At 38.3% G+C, this 25,389-nt stretch overlaps 4 protein-coding genes and 1 long non-coding RNA gene across 7 annotated transcripts; 3 read left to right on the forward strand and 2 right to left on the reverse strand.

Annotated features, from left to right (window-relative positions):
* Positions 1-607: 607 nt before the first annotated feature.
* Positions 608-9,393, reverse strand: LOC140758804 (uncharacterized). 2 transcript variants are annotated; one of them, XM_073095107.1, is made up of 4 exons: positions 9,317-9,393; positions 8,546-9,206; positions 2,040-2,566; positions 608-1,162 (listed from the first exon to the last, which is right to left on the reverse strand). In XM_073095107.1, the coding sequence occupies exons 2-4, from the start codon at positions 9,141-9,143 to the stop codon at positions 617-619; spliced, it is 1,671 nt and encodes a 556-aa protein (XP_072951208.1). In that variant the 5' UTR covers positions 9,144-9,206; positions 9,317-9,393; the 3' UTR covers positions 608-616. The 2 variants fall into 2 exon arrangements, with proteins under 2 accessions (XP_072951208.1, XP_072951209.1); XM_073095108.1 differs by having other exon boundaries at positions 8,546-9,179; positions 9,317-9,377.
* On the forward strand, positions 9,317-13,045 carry LOC140758807 (uncharacterized). Of its 2 annotated transcripts, none has more exons than XR_012104157.1 (3): positions 9,317-9,453; positions 9,574-9,642; positions 12,905-13,045. It is a non-coding gene; the product is annotated as an uncharacterized lncRNA (long non-coding RNA). The 2 variants fall into 2 exon arrangements; XR_012104158.1 differs by having other exon boundaries at positions 9,574-9,633; positions 12,905-13,043.
* LOC140758805 (uncharacterized) lies at positions 10,827-14,838 on the reverse strand. Its single transcript, XM_073095109.1, has 4 exons — positions 14,767-14,838; positions 13,998-14,659; positions 12,809-13,335; positions 10,827-11,985 (listed from the first exon to the last, which is right to left on the reverse strand). Exons 2-4 carry the CDS (start codon positions 14,593-14,595, stop codon positions 11,452-11,454), a joined length of 1,659 nt encoding a protein of 552 aa, XP_072951210.1. The 5' UTR covers positions 14,596-14,659; positions 14,767-14,838; the 3' UTR covers positions 10,827-11,451.
* A 493-nt stretch (positions 14,839-15,331) lies between these two features.
* Positions 15,332-20,819, forward strand: LOC140758806 (uncharacterized). The gene is made up of 9 exons (XM_073095110.1): positions 15,332-15,872; positions 16,565-16,612; positions 16,783-16,842; positions 16,955-17,041; positions 17,126-17,230; positions 17,863-17,976; positions 18,531-18,631; positions 19,657-19,768; positions 20,553-20,819. Exons 1-9 carry the CDS (start codon positions 15,390-15,392, stop codon positions 20,679-20,681), a joined length of 1,239 nt encoding a protein of 412 aa, XP_072951211.1. The 5' UTR covers positions 15,332-15,389; the 3' UTR covers positions 20,682-20,819.
* Positions 20,820-21,972: 1,153 nt separating this feature from the next.
* LOC140759563 (peroxidase 57-like) lies at positions 21,973-24,104 on the forward strand. Its single transcript, XM_073096159.1, has 3 exons — positions 21,973-22,183; positions 22,279-22,627; positions 23,429-24,104. The coding sequence occupies exons 1-3, from the start codon at positions 21,986-21,988 to the stop codon at positions 23,893-23,895; spliced, it is 1,014 nt and encodes a 337-aa protein (XP_072952260.1). The 5' UTR covers positions 21,973-21,985; the 3' UTR covers positions 23,896-24,104.
* Positions 24,105-25,389: the final 1,285 nt, after the last annotated feature.

Below are 25,389 nucleotides of genomic sequence, written 5' to 3' on the forward strand. Positions count from 1 at the left end.
TAAGATGAGACCAAAATTAATTTGACTTCAGAGCTTCAGATAAGAATGTGCATTCAGTGATTTGGACTGATGCAACCATTTGTAGAATCTCAGAACCCCAGTTCCACTATATGTGTCATTGTCTTGATTGATGTCACAGGACCTAGCAGAATTCCTTGTTACAATGGATCACATTCAAGACATTTGTGAGGTTCAATTGCACAAGGAATGAAACTTATGACAAAAAATGTTGCTAGGGAATAGTGGAGTCATAATTTGCAAGCTCAAGTTTTGAGTTGATCTAGTTTTAATTTGCATTTACTGCTCAACCTTTGTCTTCTCAGGTGATCAATAAGAGCACCACTGTAAAAACTTCTTTCTATTCTTGAACTTCCCAACCCATCTCAGGCCAATTACTCTTCTCCACTTACCATTGAAACTTTTGATTGCTAATGCTGCTATTATTTTCTATGTGTTTTCAGCTGGCATACCAATACAAGATCTTCAGTTCACCGGAAGGACAAACATTCCATTTGGACCTTTACTGAGCAATTTGATACAAGTTTGTTTGCTCAATAGATAAGAAAGAGAAAAATCAGAAACTATCTTCAAGCATGCAAGCCTTGTTGGTACAGTTCTACAATGGAATGAACAACACTTCATAGCCTAATATGAGCCACACTATGATGGGAGTGCTGCAACCAATCAGAATCACTATATATGCGAGCCAACGGGAGTCAGCAGAAACCACCAACTGTACCGCCGTCATCAGTGATACTATCATTGCTAGGCATGCAACCACTGTGATCCTGTGACCCCAAATTAGCTGTTTGAGCTTGAATTGCACCGGATCTCTCCATGCCCAGATGAAGCAGAAGACTACGATAAGTGAGCTGCACATGGCAATAGTGTTGGAGATCACAAAAACCTTGAACGCAGGATGCCTTCCAAGGATGGCTGTACCAGAAATTTGGTTATAGCCACCAGGCATAGTGAAGGTTGCAGCAAAGGAGACAGTGGCTATGAGTGCAGCAACCAGAGTGTATGTCTCTACACTTAATTCAAAGTAGTCATTGCTCATCGAATTCTTCTTTCGCAATAACCGTTTGCTTGCTACAGGAGGTAATTGTTGCTTCTTGCATTTCTGTGATTCTTGTTTCTTTAGTTCCTTCCAAATGAACATCTAATTTGGCAATAAGTTAGTTGTCAATATGACTGGAACTAAATATGAGCAAAAAATCAAGTTAGCATGTTAGTGTGGCATTCTTTTTAAGAGAGCAAGAATGGGACTGCCAGATGTACCCAATGAAGTACCCAAGTGGTAGAGGAGGTTGGGAGTTCCAACTTCCCAGCGGCAAATTTATCTTTGTTTATCTGCTCTCTGACAGAAAAGAATGAGACTGATAGCAATCCCTATGTCTTTGAGATACTAGATCAGATATTCATAATTATGTCTTAATCAATTCCTTTCTTCTTTTCCTACACACATGATTCCACATCTTCAGAATTTGGAAAGCTGCTTTGAGGAATCAGAGTGTATACTAGGATCACAGCAGGTTGACCAACCTGATATACTTCTATCTTAAGTGGTCAATTGGTTAAGTGATCTTAAAAATAGATAAAGTGGAATATTGATTCCCATCCATTGTACTTTATACATTTGGTAAAATTTGTATAATAAAGTGAGACCAATCTTTATCTCGATGCTTCTTTCGTTCATTTATCTATTTATATCAATGTGCAACAATATAAAATTTTCTTTTCTAATTTGATGTTCTAACATCTGATCAAATGAACATATAACTGACCTGTGACATAAAGATGTTTATTACCACCTTATTGGATTATCTTTCACTGTGTTGGTTTCAATGATTGCATAGACGACCAATTAATTGTGTAAATTTGACAAGTTAATATCTGACAATAATTTTTTGTTTTACCATTTCCTCTCATATGTGGACTTGGGTCCTTTTTAGTGCGAGTATGCTGTGAATTTGAAATAAATGGGTAGGGCTAAATTTTTTCCATTTAAAGATAGATATTCCTGGCGGGATAATTACCTCATAAGTTTCCATTTCATCCAGCGACTCGATTACGCTTCGAGCTGTCTTTCCTTCATTATTTACGATGCACGGATTAATCCTCTTGTCCCTCAATAGATGAATTGATGACTGTACTCTGGAATGCATTGCTGAGAGGTGGAGTGGAGTATTGCCTTCAGCATCAGCTTGGTTTATGATTTCTTCTGGTTCTATGTATTTCAACAAGCACTTGAGAGCGCCGACTTTCCGGTTCGTCACAGCGATATGAAGTGCATTTTGACCATTTTGGTCAACTTGCTCTGCAGTGTCTGGGCATTGCTTCAGAATCTCCTTGATTGCAGAGTTTGATCCATAAGCAGCAGCTGAATGAAGAGGAGATTGCCCATCATGGTTCTTGATATATGCCAGGAAAGGTTCTTTGTTCAGAAGCATTTCTATCATCTTAGTATTGTTCTTCTGTGCAGCGTAATGAAGGGCAGTGTTGCCAGAGCTGTCAACAACTTTGATGAAGTCACTTCTTGCCTCCAGGAGTTTCTCCACAATTTCTGCCAATACATGGAAGAACTGACAAGTTTTGGTCATCAATTAATTGCCTATATTTGCATTGACAGTTTCCAAATGTGAAGATGTCCAAAATACTGAAGCTTTAATTATGTGAATCACTACCAAGGACATGAACGATGTGGACCTTGATTTTCTGTAAGTACAAGAGATCCTTCTACTTTGTTCTCATTATCTTCCTTAAATTATTATAAGTGATGGCTGGATTCACTGTGATGATAATGGAACAGAACCCTTGTGAAATGTAACAATTTCTGTTTATTATGATCTGTGTTATCAAAATCAAGATAGAGGTGCATGATTTATATATTCATTATCATTTGAGATTATTTGATGGGGGCTTTTGCAATTTAATTATATATAATTTTTTAATTTAGTATATAAAACTAAGTGCATATATTATTTTATAGTTGATATATATTTTGTTATTATATAGTTCATATAATTTATATATATAGTGTGCACTAGATTTTACAAAAACCTCCTGACTGGTGACATATATGAACCTTATAATTTCAAGCCCATATCGGAATATAAGATACAAATTCTTCTTTTATCTAGCAGCTTAACTTTAACCTTTTGGTAGTCATGGTGATTTTACATCTGTCAGTCCATGTTATTGGCCATTAAAATGTAATTTGTGTTGGGTTTATTTAGCCAAGTTGGTTTGGGCTAGCCCCATGAGGTGACTCACTTGGCCAATAATTAGTTGAGTGAGACTTTTGTTAAGGGGTACTTTTTGCTCATGCCACTTAGTGAAAAAAAAAAGAAGACAAGAGAAAAGGAGGTTTTTCTCTACATACAACAAGGGTTTGCAACTAGAAGATTTCTTGGTTGGGATCAAAGGAACAAGGATTTTCTTCTTCACATCTACAAGGGTTTTCTTACTTCAAGAAGGTTTGGGTTTCTCTATTAGAGGTGTTATCTAAACTTGTTAACTTGAAGCTAGGGTTATTGGTTTCTTGTGGATGGCATTCTTGTGACTTTAAGAGACTTGTTGTGGTGATCTTCTTTGTACCAATTCTCTTGATAGTGGATTCAAATTCATGCTCCGTGAGTTTTCCCTTTAAGAAGGGTTTTACACATAAACATAGTGTTCTAGCTTTCTTTGGTGCTTGGTGTTGTTAATTGCATATGTTTCTTAATTGGCATCAATTTTAGCTTTCATTGTCATAGATCTCTTGGGTGGGAAAGAGAGCTCCTTTTCAACAAGTGGTATCAGAGCCTTGGTTGGTGCACATAAGGTGTTTGATAAAATTCCCTAGAGAGCTATGGAAGTGGATACAAGTAGAATGATGAGCTTAAGTGGTGCCAATTGGAGGACATGGAAGGGCAAGATGCTAGACTTGCTTTATTGCAAAGAAATGCATGCTACATTGGAAGGTGATGATGCTAAGCCAAAGGATATGTCGGAAGATAAATGGAAGCTCTTGAACCGGCAATGTGTTGGTTTCATTCGGCAATGGTTGGAAGATAATGTCTACCATCATGTGGAGAATGAGACATCGGCTAGCACATTATGGAAGAAGCTAGAAGACTTGTATGAGAGGAAAAGTACAAATAACAAACTTTATGTCTTTAAGAAGTTTGTTAATTTGAAGTACAAGGAGGGCACACCAATGGCGGATCATTTGAATGAAATGCAAAGTTTAGTGAATGAGCTTGCAACCATGAAGATGGTATTGGATGATGAATTCCAAGCACTTCTACTCTTAAGTTCTCTTCCGGAAAGTTATGAAACATTGGTGGTTGCTCTCACAACAACGGCATTGAACGGAGTAGTGACAATGAACATGGTGAAAGCTAGTTTGCTTGAGAATGAAACAAGAAAGAAGAATATAGATTCTTCACACTCACAAGTTCTTATTTCGGAAAATAGAGGGAGGAGCAAAAGTCGTTTTTCTCACAATCGTGATAAATCTAAAAGTAGATCCAAGTCAAGAAAAGGTATACATTGTTACAATTGTGGTAGACCCGGCTGCATGAAGAGAGATTGCAAGTTTCCAAGAAAGAAGAATGAGAAGAAAAGTGAAAGCAAACAAGAGGATAATGATACCACCGCGGTTTCGGATGAAGAATTGATGATATTATCCGCTTGTGACGAAACTTGTGTTGCCATTGCAAACCAAGACTTGGATTGGATTATTGATAGTGGAGCCTCATGTCATGCTACCCCAAGGTTGGATTTCTTCACTTCTTACAAGGCTGGAGACTTTGGTTTTGTGAAGATGGGTAATAATGGAGTTGCAAAAATTGTGGGCTTGGGTGATATACATCTTGAGACTAGTTTAGGCAATAAGCTAGTACTCAAGGATGTAAGGTATATTCCGGATCTTCGTTTGAATTTAATCTCCATCGGCAAATTGGATGATGATGGTTTTGAAAATCGGTTTGTTAATGGAAATTGGAAGCTACTCAAAGGTGCACTTATCTTAGTAAGGGGGAGAAAATGTTGCTCACTTTACCGAACTCAAGCTAAGGTGTACAATGTGCAAAATAATACCATAGAGAAAGAGACATCTATGGATCTATGGCATAAACGGCTTGGTCATATGAGCGAGCGAGGTCTCCAAGTACTTGCAAAGAAAGCACTCATTTCTAATGTCAAAGGTATGCCATTAAACCGGTGTTCTCATTGTATTATTAGAAAGCAAAGTAGAATTTCATTTTCACATACTTCTAGTAGAAAGCATGATTTATTGGAATTGGTGCATTCCGATGTATGTGGACCCATGAGAAAACAATCTATAGGTGGTGCATTTTACTTTGTCACTTTTGTAGATGATGCTTCTAGAAAGGTGTGGGCATATACAATGAAGCACAAGAATGAATTATTTGGCATTTTCAAGCACTTTCATGTAAAAGTTGAAAGGGAAATCGGAAAGCCTTTGAAATGTATTCGGACGGATAATGGTGGAGAATATAGAGGTCCATTTGAAATCTATTGCAAGGAGCATGGTATCCGATGTGAGAAGACGGAAAGTGATACTCCTCAACATAATGGTGTGGCGGAGCGGATCAATCGCACTATTTGTGAAAAAATGAGGTGTATGTTGTCACATGCCAAATTATCAAGATCATTTTGGGGAGAGGCAATGCGGACCGCATGCTATTTAATTAACCGGTCTCCTTCAAAGCCTTTGAATGGTGATTATCCGGAGAAGATATGGACCGGTAAAGATGCCTCTTTCAAGCACTTGAAGGTATTTGGGTGTAAAGCTTTTGTTCATGTTCCAAAAGGTCAAAGAAGTAAACTTGATGACAAGTCAAGGCCATGTATCTTCTTGGGTTATGGAGGTGAAGAGTTTGGTTATCGGCTTTGGGATCCAAAAACTAATAAGTTAGTTAGAAGCCGAGATGTTGTGTTCTTTGAAGACCAAACTATTGAAGATGTTGACAAGGTTGAGAAGCCACAAGCTAGTGAAGGTGAACTTGTTGATTTGAGGCCTATTTCTCCTCCGGTGATTCATGATGAAGGGGGAGATATTCAAGAAGATGAACATGAAATGTTTGGTGAAAATCCTCTTGAAGATTCTAGCCAACAAGGAGAACCTATACATGAGCAATCTTCTCAAGATCAACCTCCACCGGTTCCGCAAGTTAGAAGATCTATAAGGGTCTCACAACCATCAAGAAAATACTCTTCTAATGAGTATGTGATGCTTAATGATGTTGGAGAGCCGGAAACATTTCAAGAAGCAAATATGCATGAACAAAAGGACAAATGGCAAAAGGCTATGCAAGAGGAGATTGATTCTTTACATAAAAATGAGACATATGATTTGGTGAAGCTACCAAAGGGCCGAAAAGCTTTGAAGAATAAATGGGTGTTCCGATTGAAGAATGAAGGTGATAATCAAGTCAAGTACAAGGCAAGACTAGTTGTTAAAGGCTTTGAGCAACGGAAAGGTATTGACTTTGATGAAATCTTTTCACCGGTTGTTAAAATGTCTTCTATCCGGATTATTCTAAGTCTTGTTGCATGTCTAGACTTAGAATTGGAGCAATTAGATGTCAAAACTGCTTTCCTTCATGGTGATTTGAAGGAGGAGATCTACATGGAGCAACCCCAAGGTTTTGTTCATAAGGGCAAAGAAAACTTGGTTTGCAAGCTAAAGAAGAGTTTGTATGGATTGAAGCAAGCACCTCGGCAATGGTATAAGAAATTTGATGGTTTTATGATGAGCCACAAATATAAAAGAACAAATGCGGATCATTGTGTTTATGTTAAGAGGTTTGCGGATGGTGATTTTATCATTCTTTTGCTCTATGTAGATGATATGCTTCTAGTTGGCAAGGATGTAGAGAAGATCAAGAAATTGAAGAAAGATTTGGGTAAATCTTTTGATATGAAGGATTTGGGACCGGCAAAGAAAATTTTGGGCATGAAAATTAAACGTGATAGGAAAGCAAAGAAGTTATGGCTATCACAAAAGAAATATATTGAGCAAATTCTAAAGAGATTCAATATGAATAATGCCAAGCCGGTTGGAACACCATTTGCGGGTCATTTCAAATTGAGCTCAAAGCAATGTCCTTCAAGTGAGAAGGAGAAAAATGAAATGAAGAGTTTTCCCTACTCCTCCGTCGTAGGAAGTTTGATGTATGTAATGGTTTGCACAAGGCCGGATATAGCATATGCGGTTGGTATGGTTAGTAGATTTCTCTCTAACCCGGGAAAAGAGCATTGGATAGCCGTGAAGTGGATGATGAGATATTTAAGAGGCACTTCTAATTTATGTCTATGTTTTGGAGGTGGAAAATCTCACTTAGTGGGCTACATGGATTCCGATATGGCCGGTGATGTCGACACTAGACGGTCTACTTCGGGGTATATATTTACTTTTGGAGGGGGAGCCGTATCATGGCAATCAAGGCTTCAAAAGTGTGTTACTATTTCTAGCACCGAAGCAGAATATATAGCCGCTACCGAAGCTTGCAAAGAAATGTTGTGGTTGAAGAACTTTTTGCAAGAATTGGGTTTGGAGCAAGATGGATATGTCATCCATTGTGATAGTCAAAGTGCCATAGATCTTAGCAAAAATGCAACTTATCATGCTAGAACCAAACACATTGATGTCCGCTACCATTGGATCCGGGATGTTTTGGAAAAGCAATGGTTGAGACTTGTGAAAATATCCACAGACTATAATCCATCGGATATGATGACCAAGGCTCTTACAAAGGTGAAGCAAGAACTTTGTAGAGACTTGGTGTATATTGATGTTTGGTGAGTATTGGCATTTGGCATGAAATTCACTAAGAGAATGAAGACTCCCCTCGTGGGTCTAGAGGGGGAGATTGTTGGGTTTATTTAGCCAAGTTGGTTTGGGCTAGCCCCATGAGGTGACTCACTTGGCCAATAATTAGTTGAGTGAGACTTTTGTTAAGGGGTATTTTTTGCTCATGCCACTTAGTGAAAAAAAAAAGAAGACAAGAGAAAAGGAGGTTTTTCTCTACATACAACAAGGGTTTACAACTAGAAGATTTCTTGGTTGGGATCAAAGGAACAAGGATTTTCTTCTTCACATCTACAAGGGTTTTCTTACTTCAAGAAGGTTTGGGTTTCTCTATTAGAGGTGTTATCTAAACTTGTTAACTTGAAGCTAGGGTTATTGGTTTCTTGTGGATGGCATTCTTGTGACTTTAAGAGACTTGTTGTGGTGATCTTCTTTGTACCAATTCTCTTGATAGTGGATTCAAATTCATGCTCCGTGAGTTTTCCCTTTGAGAAGGGTTTTACACATAAACATGGTGTTCTAGCTTTCTTTGGTGCTTGGTGTTGTTAATTGCATATGTTTCTTAATTGGCATCAATTTTAGCTTTCATTGTCATAGATCTCTTGGGTGGGAAAGAGAGCTCATTTTCAACAATTTGAGGGCCCATAAGGTATAAAATATGCATGTATCAGCCATGGTTTCGGAAAACACGATGCCAAAAGAGCTGGCGAGAAGTTTACTTACTGATATGACCACCGAGCACAGCCTGGTGCAGAGGTGAGCCCGTTCCTGACAACGGCGGCTCCAGCTCCTCCGGCTTCTCCACCCATGGATGATTCAGGATTTCCTGGACGACGACGCCCAGCCCTTCCCTTGCAGCAATGTGGAACGGCGACTCCTCCTTGAGGTTAGTTATATGCCCCACGTCAGGGTCATTCTGCAGCAACTTCATTGCAATATCGGTTCTCCGGTGAATCACCGCCTCATGCAGCGGAGTGTTCTTTAGCTTGTTGGTCATCCTTAGGGGCCCTTCCTCAGATTTGATGTCAAACGGCCAGATCGTAGCGTGGTTGATCAGCGAGGTGACAACATCGACGTGTCCGAACCTCGCCGCTAAATGCAGCGGGGTATCACCGTCGGCGTTTTTCCACAAGGCGAGGCGGTTGGTATCGTCCTTTAGGATCTCTTCGGCGAATTCCTTGTGTCCTAGCTTTGCAGCAATATGTACTGCAGTGTTATCTTGTGGAGTCATGGACAGGATGATCTTTGGGTCGTCCTGGAGGAGAGCTTTTAAGCTCCCGACATTCCCCAGAGTCGCTGCTTTGAGCAATGCAGGATTCATGCTTGCCAATTATAAATTAGGAGACGATTCGGATCGCTTCTCCAATCAAAACAAAGAGAGCGTCTGTGATGTGACATGAAATGAAAGGTAACGGAATATATTTACACCACTACTATTTATCATTTAAGCAGAAAAAAATAAAGTCTAGTTAATTTGACAAACGTCATGCTTACCTTGTCCTCCACCTGAGGTTATCTTCTTATGAGATTGCCTAAATGGGCTAAAGATGGCTCCCCAGATTGGAATGAAGCTCGGGATAAGGGTATAACCTTCTCTCTGGCCACTATATAGAGAGACACAACGTGAATTGGTACTTTCCTTACTTGGATTCCTTGTGCTCTATTGATACCTTACCACTGTTCCCAGGATAGTATATGAGCGGCTCCACCTCATACCTAATTGCTACTTTTCCTTTTCCTGTCTGCTTTAGGAGCACCTCTTGCTTCCAGAAAGAGGAACACAACTGATGCTAAAACTTCATAACCCCTGGGTGAGCCATGTATGCTCTTGTTTTAAGATGTTATTTTGTCAGGAATAAAAGCTTTAGCTTTCTACTTTCTCTCAGTTCACGCATACTTGTTTTCTTGTCTCTTTTTTTTTTTTTCCGGTATGTGTGCTCATCTTGATATTTTCGTTTAATGAATCAACTTATGAGCTCCAAGTGTATAACAAAGTCTGAGCTTGATAAATAGAACGTGCATGACACAATGATTTATCTGTTCACTTTTATATGCATAATTATGTGATCATTGGCAAGGGATCGGGATCGGAATCGAGATCTGAATTAGGTGTTGGATAGAATCCTATTAGATGGGTCCTAATAGTCTGAATTTATGGGCTCATTTGGAATAAGCAACAAAAAAGAGATTAAAATAAAATAAAGACTTATCTTAAAGTTTATCTCAATTTAGTTGTGGGCATTTGGTCGAAAAATTAGAATAATTATTAGATAAAAAATATAGATTAAGATAATATTTGACTGTGATGGTTAGAATAATAAATAAAATAATTAAATTTGATCATATTACCCATTTTCTACTGGAATAAGCTCATGGCATGGGTGGGAAATTGTGTGGAAACTTGGCATCAGTTCCGCGGGTCAAATTGTTCAATTGAAAATTGACGTGCGGAAGAGCGTCATCCAAAGTGTATCGTCACAATCTTGGCTTGGGCGTGGATTCCATCTGCTCACTTTGTGAGCTATGGAATTAAAAACATTTAGGCGTAAATATGCCACAGAGGACTGGGAAAGTATTGGTAAGATATTGGTATCACTTTTGAGCCTACTTCAAATTAGCTCACTGCTGAGCAGTCTGTTAGACAGAGCAAAGAGTAAATTTAGTTAATGTAAAGATGTTAAATAAACATTATAAAAAAAATTTAGATAATAAAATTCTTAAAGAGAACGTGTGAGTTGAATCATAAAATAAATAAATTATAAATTGTGACTGATAAAAATTCCTTAAAATTTAATGATATTTGAGGGGTTTTAATATATAGAAAAAGATAATTTTTTTTAAAAAGATATGCATACAAATATCAAATTTAGAAAGATATACGCGGGTACATCACATTTAGAAGAAGTATATGTGAATGAGATATTTTAGGAGGGTAGATTGTAAATAAGAGATTTAGAAGGGTATACGCTGCAAATATCACTTTTGAGCAGTATATGAGAGTAGTTTTGCTAATTCTTATCAAAGTTTTCCGAGTTAGAGACGACACAAAGAAAGATAAAGATATGGGATATTTTGAAGAGAGACCCTCTACTCTCTAGTAGCGCTATAAAGAAAATGAAAATATCAAAGACCCAAGGGCAAATAAGTTAAGTTCTCTGTATGATAAAACACCCGAGCATTATTGGCTAGCTAGTATAAGCTTCTCTTCGATCAAGCGATGATCTTGAAGCATTAATAGCAAGACCTTCCAAAAACCAAAATCCTGACAAGCACGAGACACAGCAGCCACCAGCACGCAGACATGGGACAGGCCGCGGTGAAACCCCAAAACCCATCGCACCAAACAACCAAGACCGTGGCCAAGGACAAAAACTAGGCCAACTGAAAAACTCTGACCAAGCACCGCAAAGACCTGAAAGGGCTCCGCGAGATGCCGACCGGAGAGAAGACGACCGGAGCAACTCGGCAGACAAGAATTCTTTAGTTCACCGAAGGACAAACGTTCCATTTGGACCTTTACTGGGCAATTTGATGCAAGTTCGTTTACTCAGTAGATAAGAAAGAAAAAGGAAAAATAAATAAATCAAAACTCTCTCGAAGCAATGCAAGCCTTGTCGATCGGTACGGTTCTACAATGGAACGTACAAAACCTCATGGCCTAAGATGAGCCACACTACGACGGGAGTGCTGCAACCAATCAGGATCACGATATATGCCAACCAAAGGGAGTCAGCAGAAACCACCAAATGCACTGCCGTCATCAGTGATACTATCATTGCAAGGCATGCAACCACCGTGAGTCTGTGACCCCAAGGTAGCTGATTGAGCATGAATCGCACCGGATCTCCCCATGCCCAGATGAAGCAGAAGATGACGATAAATGAGCTGCACATTGCAATGGTGTTGGAGATCACAAAAACCTTGAATGCAGGACGCCCTCCGAGGATGGCTGTACCGAATGATTGGTTGTAGCCTCCAGGTAGAGTGAAGATCGCAGAAAAGGAGACAGTGGCTATGAGCGCAGCTACTAGAGTGTATGTTTGTACACTTAATTCAAAGTACTCGTCGCTCTTTCGCAGTGAACGTGTGCTTGCTGCAGGAGGTAATTGCTGCTTGTTGCATTTCTGCGATTCCATTTTCTTTAGTTCCTTCCAGATGAACATCTAATATGATAATAAGTTAGTTGTTGATATGACTAAAATTAAATATGAGCAAAAAGTCGAGTTAGCATGTTAGTATGGAGCACGCATTTAAGAGAGCAAGAATGGGACTGTCAGAACCCAAGTGCTAGAAGAGGCTTGGGAGTTCCAACTTCCCAGCAGCAAATTTATCTTTGTTAACCTCTGACAGAAAAGAATGAGACTGATAGACAATTTAGCAATCCTAAAGTCTTTTAGATACTAAATCAGATATTGGTAATTATATCTTAATCAATTTCTTACTTCTTTTCCTAGACACATATGATTCCACATCTTCTGAATTTGGAAAGCTACTTTGAGAAATCAAAGTGTATACTAGGATCACTGCAGGTTGACCAAGCTGATCTATTCTATCTTAAGCGGTCAATTGGTTTAAATGATCTTAAAAATAGATAAAATGGAATATTGATACGCATTCATTGTACATTATATGTTTATCTTTATCTTGATGTTCCTTTCTTTCTTTTAAGCTATTTATATCAATGTGCAACAATATAAAATTTAGTTAAGTTTTCTAGGATCTGATCAAATGAACAGAGATCTGACCTGACATAAAAATGTTTACTACCAGCTGATAGGATTATCTTCCACTGTGTTGGTTTCAATGATTGGACAGCATAATCGGCCAATTAACTGTGTAAAAATGACAAGTTAATATCTGACGACATTAATTTCCTCTCATGTCTGTCTGGGCTTGGGTCCTTTTAGTGCGTCTAAGTTGTGGATTTGAAATAAATGGGGTAAAAATTTTCCATATAAAGATAGATATTCCTAGTGGAAGTATTACCTCATAAGTATTCATTGCAGTCAGCGACTCGATTATGCTTCGAGCTGTCTTTCCTTCATTATTTACGATGCACGGATTAATCCTCTTGTCCCTCAGCAAATAAATTGATGACTGTATTCTGGAATGCATTGCTGAGAGATGGAGTGGAGTATTGCCATCAACATCAGCTTGGTTTATGATTTCTTCCGGATATATGTATTTCAACAAGCACTTGAGAGCGCTGACTTTCCGGTTCGTAACGGCGATATGAAGTGCATTGTGACCGTTTGGGTCAACTTGCTCTGCAGTGTCTGGGCATTGCTTCAGGATCTCCTTGATTGCCGAGTTTGATCCATAAGCAGCAGCTGAATGAAGAGGAGACTGACCCTCATGGTTCTTGATGTACGCCAAGGAAGGTTCTTTCTTCAGTAGCATTTCTACCATTTTAGCACTGCTCTTCTGTGCCGCGTAATGAAGGGAATTGTTGCCAGAGCTGTCAACAACTTTGATGAAGTCGCTTCTTGCCTCCAGGAGCTTCTCCACAATTTCTGCCAATATATGGAAGAACTGACAATAAGTATTGGTCATCCATTGATTGCCTTTCCTTAAGTTGACAGTTTCCAATTGTCGAGATATCCAAAATAGTGAAGCTTTAATTATGTGAATCACTACCAAGGGCATCGACAATGTGTACCATGATTTTCTGCAAGCAAAAGGGATCCTTCTATTTTGTTCTCATGTTCTTCCTTTAATTATTAGAAGTGATGGGTGGATTCACCTGAGGTGTAGGAAGAGCTTTATCTGTCCTCGCTCTTGGAGGCGAAACACTCAACAATATCTTGCAATAGCAGTTGTTGAGGTTTCTCCCTCAGAAAGGAGAGCCTAAGGAGCTTTCGACGAGAAGCCTATGAAGAGCTGACAACGGAAGCTTTTATAGTGCTTTTAGGATGAGATATAAATTCATCCTTATGAAGCTATTAAGTTCAAGAATGAGTAATCTATCACCTTTAACTTCCCCATAATGGAATACAAAATATAAATTCATCTTTTAGCAGCTTAAGCTTTGGTAATCTGGTGATTTTACATCTGTCAGTCCGTGCTGTTGGCCATTAAAATATAATTGAGGGCTCATAAGGTACAAAATATGTATGTATCAGCTTAAGCTTTTGGAAAACACGATGGCGAAAGAGCCGGTAAGAAATTTACTTACTAATATCACCACCGAGAACAGCCTGGTGCAGAGGTGAGCCCTTTCCTGACGACCGCGGCTCCAGCTCCTCCGGCCTCTCCTCGCATGGATGGTTCAGGATTTCCTGAACGACGGAGAACAGCCCATCCCTTGCAGCAATGTGGAACGGCGACTCCTCCTTGAGGTTAGTTATATGCCCCACGTCAGGGTCATTCTGCAGCAACTTCATTGCAATATCGGTTCTCCGGTGAATCACCGCCTCATGCAGCGGAGTGTTCTTTAGCTTGTTGGTCATCCTTAGGGGCCCTTCCTCAGATTTGATGTCAAACGGCCAGATCGTAGTGTGGTTGATCAGCGAGGTGACAACATCGACGTGTCCAAACCTCGCCGCTAAATGCAGCGGGGTATCACCGTCGGCGTTCTTCCACAAGACCAGGCGGTTGGTATCCTCCTTTAGGATCTCTTCGGCGAATTCCTTGTGTCCTAGCTTTGCAGCAATATGTACTGCCGTGTTATCTTGTGGAGTCATGGACAGGATGATCTTTGGGTCATCTTGGAGGAGAGCTTTTAAGCTCCCGACATTCCCCTGAGTCGCTGCTTTGTGCAGTGCAGGATCCATGCTTGCGAATTATAAATTTGTAGAGGATTTGGATGGCTTCTCCAATAAAAAAAAAAGAGAGCCTCTGTGATGTGACATGCAATTAAAGGTAATGAAATATACTTACACCACTACAATTTATCATTTAAGCATAAAAAAAAGTCTAGTTAATTTGACAAATATCATGCTTACCTTGTCCTCCACCCGTGGGTATCTTCTAATGAGATTGCTTAAATGGGCTAAAGATGGCTTCCCAGATTGGAATGAAGCATGGAATAAGGGCATAGCCTTCTCTCTTGCGACTATTTAGAGAGACAGAATGTGAATTGATATGTTCCTTACTTTGATTCCATGTGTCCTTTGATACCTTACCATTGATCCCAGGATAGTATATGAGTGGCTCCACCTCATACCTAGCTGCTACTTTTCCTATGCTGCTTTAGGAGCACTTCTTGCTTACAGAAAGAGGAACAGAACTGATTCTAAATCACCATAATCCCAGGATATTGGTGAGCTTGGCTCTTGTTTAAATTCTTCTTTTGTTAAGAATAAAGGCCTTCTGCTTTCTCTCAGTTTACCGCATACTTTTTTTTTTGTTCGTGTGTGTGTGTGTGTGTGTGTGTGTGTGTGTGTGTGTGTGTGTGTGTGTGTGTGTGTGTATACACAGATAATGCCACCCCAAATTAGGCGTTGGAATTGGAACCCAATGTAGATGTCGTAGATGGTGATAAGTGACACACTTTATCCACATTGATCCGCCTTATAGTTTGCTGGCTTCTTAATGGAACATTTGGGTCCATCATCCAGACATCCACATGATCCGCTTGGCTCGCGTTTTCAACTCGCCCGAGTCTCGCCTCATTTGCTCGATTCGCCGACGCCGTCGTCCTCTCCCCTCCGCAAACTACGCGGTCCTACCTCTCTTCCCAAACTCGAGCCCTTCGCATCCACTGAAACCCTTCTCCAAGCGTCTCTCGCACATCTCTTCTTCCTCCTTCCCCATCTCTCCAGCGATGGACCCCTCGGCCGCCGCGACCACCTCCGCCCCGGAGGCTGCGCAAAACCCTAGCCATAACCCTGACGCGAATCCGCCTGACGGGGTTGACTTCGCTTTGGCTACCGCTCATGAGGTTCCTGGAGGATTGGGGGATTCCGAGGGTTCGACGGAATTGGGAGCGGGTAGGAAGAGGGTTGTGCCGGAAGAGATCGCGAAGGGCGTCGTGTTCTTGGAGTGCGAGTCGTCGGCGGAAGGCGGCTCCTGCGATGTTTACCTCGTTGGAACGGCCCACGTTTCTCAGGTCGTCTCGAAATCCAATCCGTAGCTATTCAGGTTTCCATATTCAATTTCCCTTAAGATTGGCTCTTTTAAGTGTCACTTTTTAGTTTTCTTGCCTGAAACGAAAATATTGGTTTCTTGATCTCTTTTCTTGTCCATTGTTTTCTATCCAAATTAACAAAATTGAATCTATTTAAAAAAAGAGAGGTTATTCTATCTTTGCCTGAATTGAAGTTGTTTTTCAGTTCTTGGCTTTTACCCCTGGTTTTCTGAATCTCTTTTATTCATAGTGGAAAGAAAGTCTTTTTGTTGCAATTGGTTAAGGCAATAAGTCGCTTGTTAGTTTTCTTTCTTAATTGTATGTGAACATTGGTATGAATGAGAGGAAATGAACAGGAATTTTGAGCTTGGATCAATGTGGTATTATTCTTTAGGAGACATAAGCTACATTATGATGAAAATTTTGTGGTGAACCAAAGTTTTCTTTTGCTTCGTGAATCTTTATTCAATTCTGTGTTTCTTTAGTAGTAAATGGTAATAATAATAATCAAGGAAGCTAGAGGATTATAGTCTTATAAATTAGGGAAATAATTTTAGCTATAGTTCATTATAAACTTCTGTCTTCACCGATTGCATAAATGTTTTGTGGCTTATGTTAGCAACAACCATCATAGAACGACAATTTAATATTTTCTCTTGCCTATGTTTTTGTAGGAGTCATGTGAGGAAGTCCACGCTGTCATCAGATACTTGAAACCGCAGGTGCTTCCCTCTTTGAAACTCATCAATCACTTCTTTGGTTGATGGATCATTCAGCAGGTTAGCTGCCTGCTTTAGAGAATCCTCCTTTATTGATGTTTTTCTTATCTTCCCAAGGTATGGCTGAAAAAACTAATTCTGATTTCTGGCATGCCATTTCCCCTTTTATTCAGGTTGTTTTCTTGGAATTGTGTCCAAGCAGGGTTGCCATTTTGACCCCACAAAATCTTCATGTATGACACAACATTGCTGGTTTCTCTCAATCAAATTATCTGTCAGAGGTGTTGCTTCTAAAAGAATGTTACTTTCGAATAGCTTTATGTAATCAGAGGTATTGCTTCTCAGGTTCCTACTGTGAATGAAATGATTGACACATGGAAGAAGAAAAAGTCGAATACTTTTGGAATTCTTTACAGCTGGTTTCTCGCAAAGGCATGCTTATCTTCTTATTTGTGCAAAATAATGTTTCTTCCCTCGATCATTTGGACTGTGATGGAATTATGTTTTTCTGTTTAGGTTGCTAGTAAACTTGAGGTGCTTCCTGGTTCTGAGTTTCGTGTGGCATATGAAGAAGCAATGAGTTATGGAGCCAAAGTTATACTGGGTGATCGCCCTGTCCAAGTATGAAGCTCCGGTCTTCCATTTGTGCCAAATTATGTGATGGGTCCTTTCCTGCATATTGCCGTTTTGCATTATATGAATGACACTGCTTTGACAAGCAACTATTGGCTGGTGCTACCTGTTGATGTTCTTCTTATGGTTTTGCTTCTATTTCTCATAATTCTCATTTAGCTGCAAGAATTGCCCAACCTTAAATTGCTTGAGAAAGGTACCATGCATTTTATACTTTTAACAGTGATGGTTGTTGTGCAAGGTCTAGCTGGCCAGTCACATGCAAGCATTTATCATTTTTTCCTCCTTGTGGTCTAATGGCCATTCAAGGTGCTCATGGTTCAGTTTCAATAGTCAAGTATGTATCTATAACAGTGGATATGAAACTCAATATATATATATATACTATTATCCTAGTTTGTATTGTTTTCCTAATGATGAATTCATTGTTTTGAATCGGTAGTGTCATAACTGAGTGTCTGATCTTGACCTATAAATCTGGGTTCTCCTGATATTGACTTGTTCCCTGCAACTGAAGATTTGCTAATGCAATATTTGTTGTGCTGTTTTGGCTTGTGATATGCATCGAGAAGCTGCACATTAGCTTAAATATGGTCTAATTGATTCTTCTTTCTTCTTAGATCACCCTAAGGAGAACTTGGGGGAAGATGACGCTCTGGCATAGGGCAAAATTTCTCTACTATATACTGTTTCAAACCATCTTTTTACCGAGCCCTGAAGATCTTAACAAAATGGTAAGTTATGCTGCCAATGTGTTTGTTTCTCTATACATTTTCCTTATTATGCGTGTAGTGATGCTCTTTGAATTGACTTTGAGAATAGCAATTTATGTTGCCTTACAATATACCATCACCTGGAATTGAAATTGGACTTGTTTGCGCATCTCTTTCTTACCGCCCTACCCTTTTGCTTGCTTAGATTTTTGATGTGATTTTTGTGGAAAGGGGCACTTCAAATGGCAAAGGGTGCCCAACTTTTACTGACATGGGCTCAAAGGCGGTGCGATGTAGGTAATAGGTGTAGCAGAACCTATAAATCCATGAAAATGTTTCATATTAGATAGCATTGCAGGTTTGAGCACCATATTGGTGGTATTTGCATCAAACAAGTCCCAGGTTATCCTATGACAAAAAAGAATTTTCCCTGTTAGAAAGTAAAAACAGTCATGAATGGTTTCAAGTTTTTCTAAATACTAGTGTACTACATATTTGATATTGTAGTGCTGATTTACTATGTTTATATTCTTTCTGCATTTCCATACAATTATGATTGCTTGTGCTTATTGCAGTTGAAGGAAATGAATGATGTTGACGTTCTAACACTTGTGATTCAAGAGATGAGCAAGGCATTTCCAACTTTGATGGAGACACTTCTGCATGAACGTGATATGTCAGTTCATTCTAACTTTTGTTGCTGCCATCTATTAGTTCTTGCTATAGCTTGCTCTGTAAAATAAAGGGTATCTCTTCAATGGGAACTTTATATAGCTATTTATGTAGATTTGCTTCATATAGCTATTCCTAGTATTTGATTCACAATTTCCATTTGTTCGCCTGCACTCCAATAGATGCAAGAAATAACATATTTCGTATTATCTTAATATAGGTGAATTAAAAAGAGAGTGCATATAGATCCTTGGAGTCTTTCACTGTTGTTTCTCAAGACCTGATGGATTGCCATATGCTTAATTGCTTATCATATCGTATCATACCCATATCCCATAACTGTCCTAAATTTGTAGTCACGTAGCTTCTCCTTTCGATAACAACAAGATGATCATTACTACTAATTTTTATTTATTTTTCCATGCAGTCTCTATGATAGGTTGATCTAGATTAGAAGCTCGACTACTTTAAGTCATACAAAACTTCCAAGTAGATGATGTGAAACCTCTATGTGCAAGTCCAGCTCTGCAACTCCTAGGAAGCTGCATTAAAAGTTGAGATTATAATATCTAGAAGACTGGAACATCACCCGCACCCACAATCAGCATGGATGAGCATATTGTCCTTTAAATAGCTTGAATTTGACATACACAATATGCGTAAAAGGAAAGTGGTTTACTTGACCCTGACATCCATTTGTAAAAAAGCCAGCCCAAGTCTTCAAAGAAACGTGTGAATATTAATTACTTGAAGCTGATATTTGTTGGACATGGCTGTGACACTCCTAATGGAGTGTCCATGCTTTGCACATAGAATTCTTTGCAACCTCTTCTGATAATATGTAAGAATTCAATTGGGAGAAAGGACACAAGGTATAATGAGTCCCTATGTCACCTTGACATGCGTACACCCCATACAAACTTTGCTAGCTTGTTATCTGTTATGTGTTGTATCTAGAAACTGGTGGCATCATACAGTCAGAACGTGGAAAACGAATTACCTTTCTTATATTTTTACTTGTTTATGCAGGTACATGTCATCAAAATTGTTGAAAGTTGCTAATAATCATTCTTCAGTGGTTGCTGTTGTTGGAAAAGGGCATTTAGCAGGAATTAAGAAACATTGGAAGCAGCCTATCGAGGTTAGCAGCATTTTCATATTGGACTTGAAGTAATTTTTTGTGTTTATCATATTTTTCAAATTCCAGATGTCCTCTTCTGATTAAGGTCTTCATAAGATACTTTAAAGATATCTTCTGGTCTGAACTATCTCAAGTTTGTGGAGCTTGAGATCAGATTGTTTTCAACATGCAGCATGATCTGCAGTTTTTAAATTAATTTTGTGATAGATCTATTTTTGAAATATTTAAAATAAGCCACTATCTTATGTACCATCTTCCAGTGGGATCTTCTCTTGGACATTTTTCTGGTAAATTTACTTTTACAGTTTGATATGCATTGAACTTATAAGATTATGCATGCTCTTGTGCTTTGTCAAACCATTAATGTTATCAGGCATCACATGAATATGCAAACAAAGAGAATTATTTAGAATGTGTATTCTAGGTTCCCCTATTAAGAAATTCTTCTGAGCTTCTACGTCGTGCATTCCATAGTACCAGGGTTAAGAATAGAAAAGTGAAGCGGCGGGGGGGGGGGGGGGGGTGGGGTGGGGGCACTGCACCCTAATTCTATCTTTAGTGTGGATTAGTGCATACTGATCATGGGAGCACAAGAATTTCTTCAGAAATTTTTTTTAATACTTGAAAGGGATTGAAAAGAAAAATACCTAACTATTTGGTTTTACAAAGCTACATATTTTCATTCTTAGGAAGGGGAGAGAAGGCATATCTAGTTGGTCATTATTTTATTCTTATTTGTCGATAGCTGCATGGTAAATATATTCTTCCTGTTTCCTCGTTGCAGGTAAAGCATTTACTGGAAATTCCCGCCAAAAGCCCTGGAATTTTTAGGATGAAAACCCTAGCATCTGCTGGTATCGCTGTGACCGGCATTGCTGTTGCTTCTGGGCTTTATTTCTGGGGAAAGAAATAATTTTTAAGATGCTTGATAAATTATTGTTATGGTACTGCACATTAATACCCTAAAGTCAGTAATAATAACTCTGTGTTGTCCCTACATTCTAATTCAGATGCTATCCTTTCTATAAGAATAGTTGGAGCACTCTGTTTAGTTTTCAGGAGCTCATTGTTCTGTTCACTGGCACCTCACCATGACCTTCCTAGCTCTCCGAAGAGATCTTTCGTCAGAAGATCAATGGCAGGACTCGGTTTTTAATTGCAAGAATGTTGACTGGGATGCCAATGTACTTGTCTGGAAATGTTTTCCGATATGCTAAAACGAATATAAAAGTTACTTGTTTATACTATGGCAGAAAAGGACGTAAACTATCTACACTTTAATACTCTGCTGAAAAATCTTCACAGAATTGCAGTACATGATTTTGAAGCTTAGGGTGGTTATTCCTGTATCATTTTCTTTTCTTCCTTTTATTTTGTAACAAAGCTTTGCTTTAAGATATCCAAGTTCAGAAATAGATAAGGCTAAATGGTGGTAAATTTATTGCAAAGCCCTGCTGTGCGATCCGCTTGCATCATTTTGGTCTGCTTTAATTACCAAGCTCCTCGCACTTCTTTGGTTACAAACTTATATTAATAATGACTATGATAATGATCATCATATATAACAGTTGCATTGCATATTATTGTGAAGAGCTGCACATATAAAATTTCGAGGTCTGAACCAAATCGAGGTTCTAGAAATTTCTAGAAAGTTCTTCAATCAGTAAAATATACAAACACAGCAGTGTTAGTTTGTTAGCTTAAACCAGCTGGAAAATAAATGCAGGATCAGGATTGAGTATAATGTACATGTTCTTCAAGAGGAAACCAGTCAGACTTTTTGAGCAATAGATTGTCCTTTCTCCAGAATAATAGTATGACCTTATGTACATAGTCACATGGTGGATCACACATCCATGCAGAGACTTGACTAGAAAATTCCTCCTAGGGTAGTCTCAAAGCTTACTTCCATGGAGTTGTTTTACCACTAGATAGACCTTTTATTCAGTATATTAAAAGTTTAAACATAAACTTTAGAGCCAAGAGAATTAGGTCAACCATAGGATGATACGTAGCACTGAGAGAGGCAGAGAGAGAGAGAGAGAGAGAGATTTAAAAAAACCAAGGAATTAACTGGAACTAGCATCCCTAGAAAACATAATGTAAAGAGTAAGCGAGGGACTATCCATAGCTTCTTCAGAGTCTAATGGAGTTAATAAGATCACCCTACGCCCTTTCTCATCTGATGAGCTATAGCACGAAATCAAGCATCTCTTTATGGCAATCCTCTCCTTAGTTCTTCTCCTATTAGCCCATATCATCACAACTAGCTTTTCTCTACAGATCCACTTCTATAGTAAATCATGTCCTAGAGCTGAGATCATAGTTAAGCAAGTCGTCCAGAAGCATTTCCAGCAAGACCCTTCTGTACCTTCCGGCCTTCTTCGCCTACAGTTCCATGATTGTTTCGTTAGGGTACGTTACGATACTTAACTTCACATCTTTGTCAATCAAATGATTCTTATTCCTTTCATTGTTCTTCAAATATTTCATTTTTTTCTTAATGTCAGGGCTGCGACGGTTCTATACTTCTCGACAGCGATGGCCATAACGTAGCAGAGAAGAATGCTCCTCCAAATCTAACACTAAGAACGTTCGACGTGATCGACGACATAAAGGCTGAGTTAGAGAAGGAATGCAGAGGGGTTGTCTCTTGCGCAGATATATTGGCTTTGGCTACAAGAGATGGAGTGAAATTGTCTGGAGGAGCTGCATATGCTTTGCCTACTGGGAGGAGGGATGGAGTTGTTTCTAATGTAGCAGATGTTCACTTACCAAGTCCTATGATCTCAGTTGCTGAAGCTGTAGCTGCTTTTCTGAGCATCAATCTTGACATAGTTGATCTCACTACATTGCTAGGTAACAAGTTTTGTTACTACTTAGTGTTTACGATTCTAATGAGATTATGCGTTTCCACAATTTAATCGTAATCACATAGTGACAATTGTTAACAACTGTCAGCTAGTTCTTGCTTGCAGTCTAATACTACAAGTTGCTATGCTGAGCAATTTTTAGTCTAATGCTTGCTTAATTAGAAGATTTCCATGTGCCCAATGCCAATCAGGTCAATGCTAAAATTAATTGATGGATTACAAGAGAGCTAAATCCATATATTTTACTTGGAGATGTACTTTTATGGAAGTACAAAGGAAAATTTTCAACTATCACCCTACATTTTAGTAACTTTTTTTGTATAGATTATGAACTCTTAAACTAATTATAAATTAAACAGATGAACTAGTTCTTCTCAATAAATAAATTAGACAACTGAGCTACGTACACCTAAGCCATATATGTGCATATATTGATATAGTAAAAAAACTTGCTATCAATTTAAGTATCAACTATTAATCCTAGACTATGATTTATTTAACTCCACGAATAAGATTATTAAAAATACCTCGGAGAGGCTTACTACTCTTAACTCTAAATTAACTAAATTACTAAAATACTCTTAAAAAGAATAGAATAATGTCCTTGATCAAAGGACTTTAAGCATTTTAAAGTGTTAACCTGATACTCCAACAGAATATTCAATTTTACATAGCATTTTTGTGTTAATAGACTAGAAGTAGTGTAGATTAACCAAATAGTGTGATATCCCAATTATAATTTAAAATGAAGTTTCCATCTTACATCACATCCAAATCCAATGTACAGGTGCTCATAGTATTGGACTCTGCCATTGTGGATTCTTCATGGATAGGCTTTACAACCACAAGGGCACTGGATTGCCAGACCCATCAATTGACCCAACTCTGCTCACCACTCTACTGAAGAAATGCCCACCTCATGCTGTAACATTGCAGAACATAACTCAAGATTCATCAGTGTTCATGAATCAAGCAACCACCACTCCTTTTCTTCTAGACGGCAGCTCCTTCTACCATGGTGTTCTTAATGGGATGGCAGTGCTGCAATTAGATCAGGAGTTAGCCTTCACAGACTTAACCAATAAATTAGCTGCACGATTTGTGAACAGTCCAAAGCTGTTCAGGAAGCAGTTCTCCAAGTCCATGGTCAAGCTTGGAAATGTTGGAGTGCTAACCGGAGAAGAAGGAGAAGTGAGATTGAACTGTAGGAGGGTGAATAGTGCCACATCAAGCAACTCAAGCACTAAAGTTTAGTGTCATGACACTGGTATTTTCCACTCAGTTTATCATTACTATGCCTAATAATATCATGCATTTGTTCTTGTTCTAAATTCGTCTTAAGTTCTTAGTGCATTGCTTTATTCCTTTTACTACTCGAACTACTTCGATTTGATACTTAGAATCAAATCAAAGAAAGGCAGTAAGTATATCATAACTTTTTCCTATGCACATTAATAAAATGATTTCTAGTACCTAATGTCAAAGATCCTAATCCGGCATTCATTTTGAATTCATCTTTTTCGTTGATTTCTATCAGTTTGCGACTAAAACTAATAACAACAACGGAGACGACAAACGCTGGCATAAGTTTTTAATTTCTTTGTGGAAAATAGTTCTTATAGAATCTAGTTATTCACATTAATCATATTTAACAACATTTTTGTGGCCCAAGGCTAAGACACGGCTAAATTATTTTATACGCCATATTATATATATTGCCCGTATGAAACCTTTAAAATATTATAATTATCTTTAAAAATATATATATTGTCTTTCAAAATTTGCCATTATAGTTAGTATTTTGATAGTACATAAAATATTAAATTATTATAATTATTGCTGAATTATTTGAATCTTTCAAAATATTTGTCACAATTATTTTTTATAGCATAAGGAAAAAAATTCTTCTCTTGTACTGCGAACTTTCAAATCATTTCAAACAATTTGAATAAGGGCAAAATAGTCTTTTTTTATGATTTAAATTTAATTTTGATCATGCTTAGTAAGATTTAATTGATAGAATAGTATTTAATTATGATATTTTGGAAAATTTAGTGGCAATATGATACCAAAGAAAGTTTGAAACTTAATTCTTTGTTTCAAGAAACCAATGTAGTCCATCACTTAACTAAGCTTACATGTGAGCCTCTAATCACTGTTTAGAATGGAGTTAACTTAACGTGTGAAATGACTAATCTACCCATGATATTTGAGATTCCGGAGGATTTGGATTTCTAAGGTATGATATCTGAAGGATGACTAATTATGGTGCAAATTATTTAATTAATGATGCATTAAATCTAATCTCGGTGGAGAAACTCTTCACTCTAAGTGGATCGTTGATCAAAGCCTCATCCAATTTAATCATCTCCTTCTATAACCCAACTTGTACTCTGCTTGCAAGATGGTTAAAAACCTTAATTAATTACAACACAAATCTTAATTAATGGTTAAATATTTCAAATTTCCCTCCTCCACTTTCAATATAGATTAACAATAATTCGACCACGAAAAAAATTAAATTAAAAGAAAATCTCCCTGTATATATTTTTATTCTCTCTCACAAAGTCTGAGGAAAGTATTAACCTGGATGTTAATTATCACCTCTAATCCAGATTATCACTAGAAGGATTCAAAATACAGTGGTTGCGTGTCAATGAAACTAATTACAACACTAAAGATAGTTGTAGTTATTGCTGACCTCTAGCTATTATTATGTTACTATAGGATTCAAGTTAATCAACTATA

Source organism: Typha angustifolia, chromosome 4, assembly GCF_048772165.1.
Source record: "Typha angustifolia cultivar Huaian chromosome 4, ASM4877216v1, whole genome shotgun sequence".
Lineage (NCBI taxonomy): Eukaryota > Viridiplantae > Streptophyta > Magnoliopsida > Poales > Typhaceae > Typha > Typha angustifolia.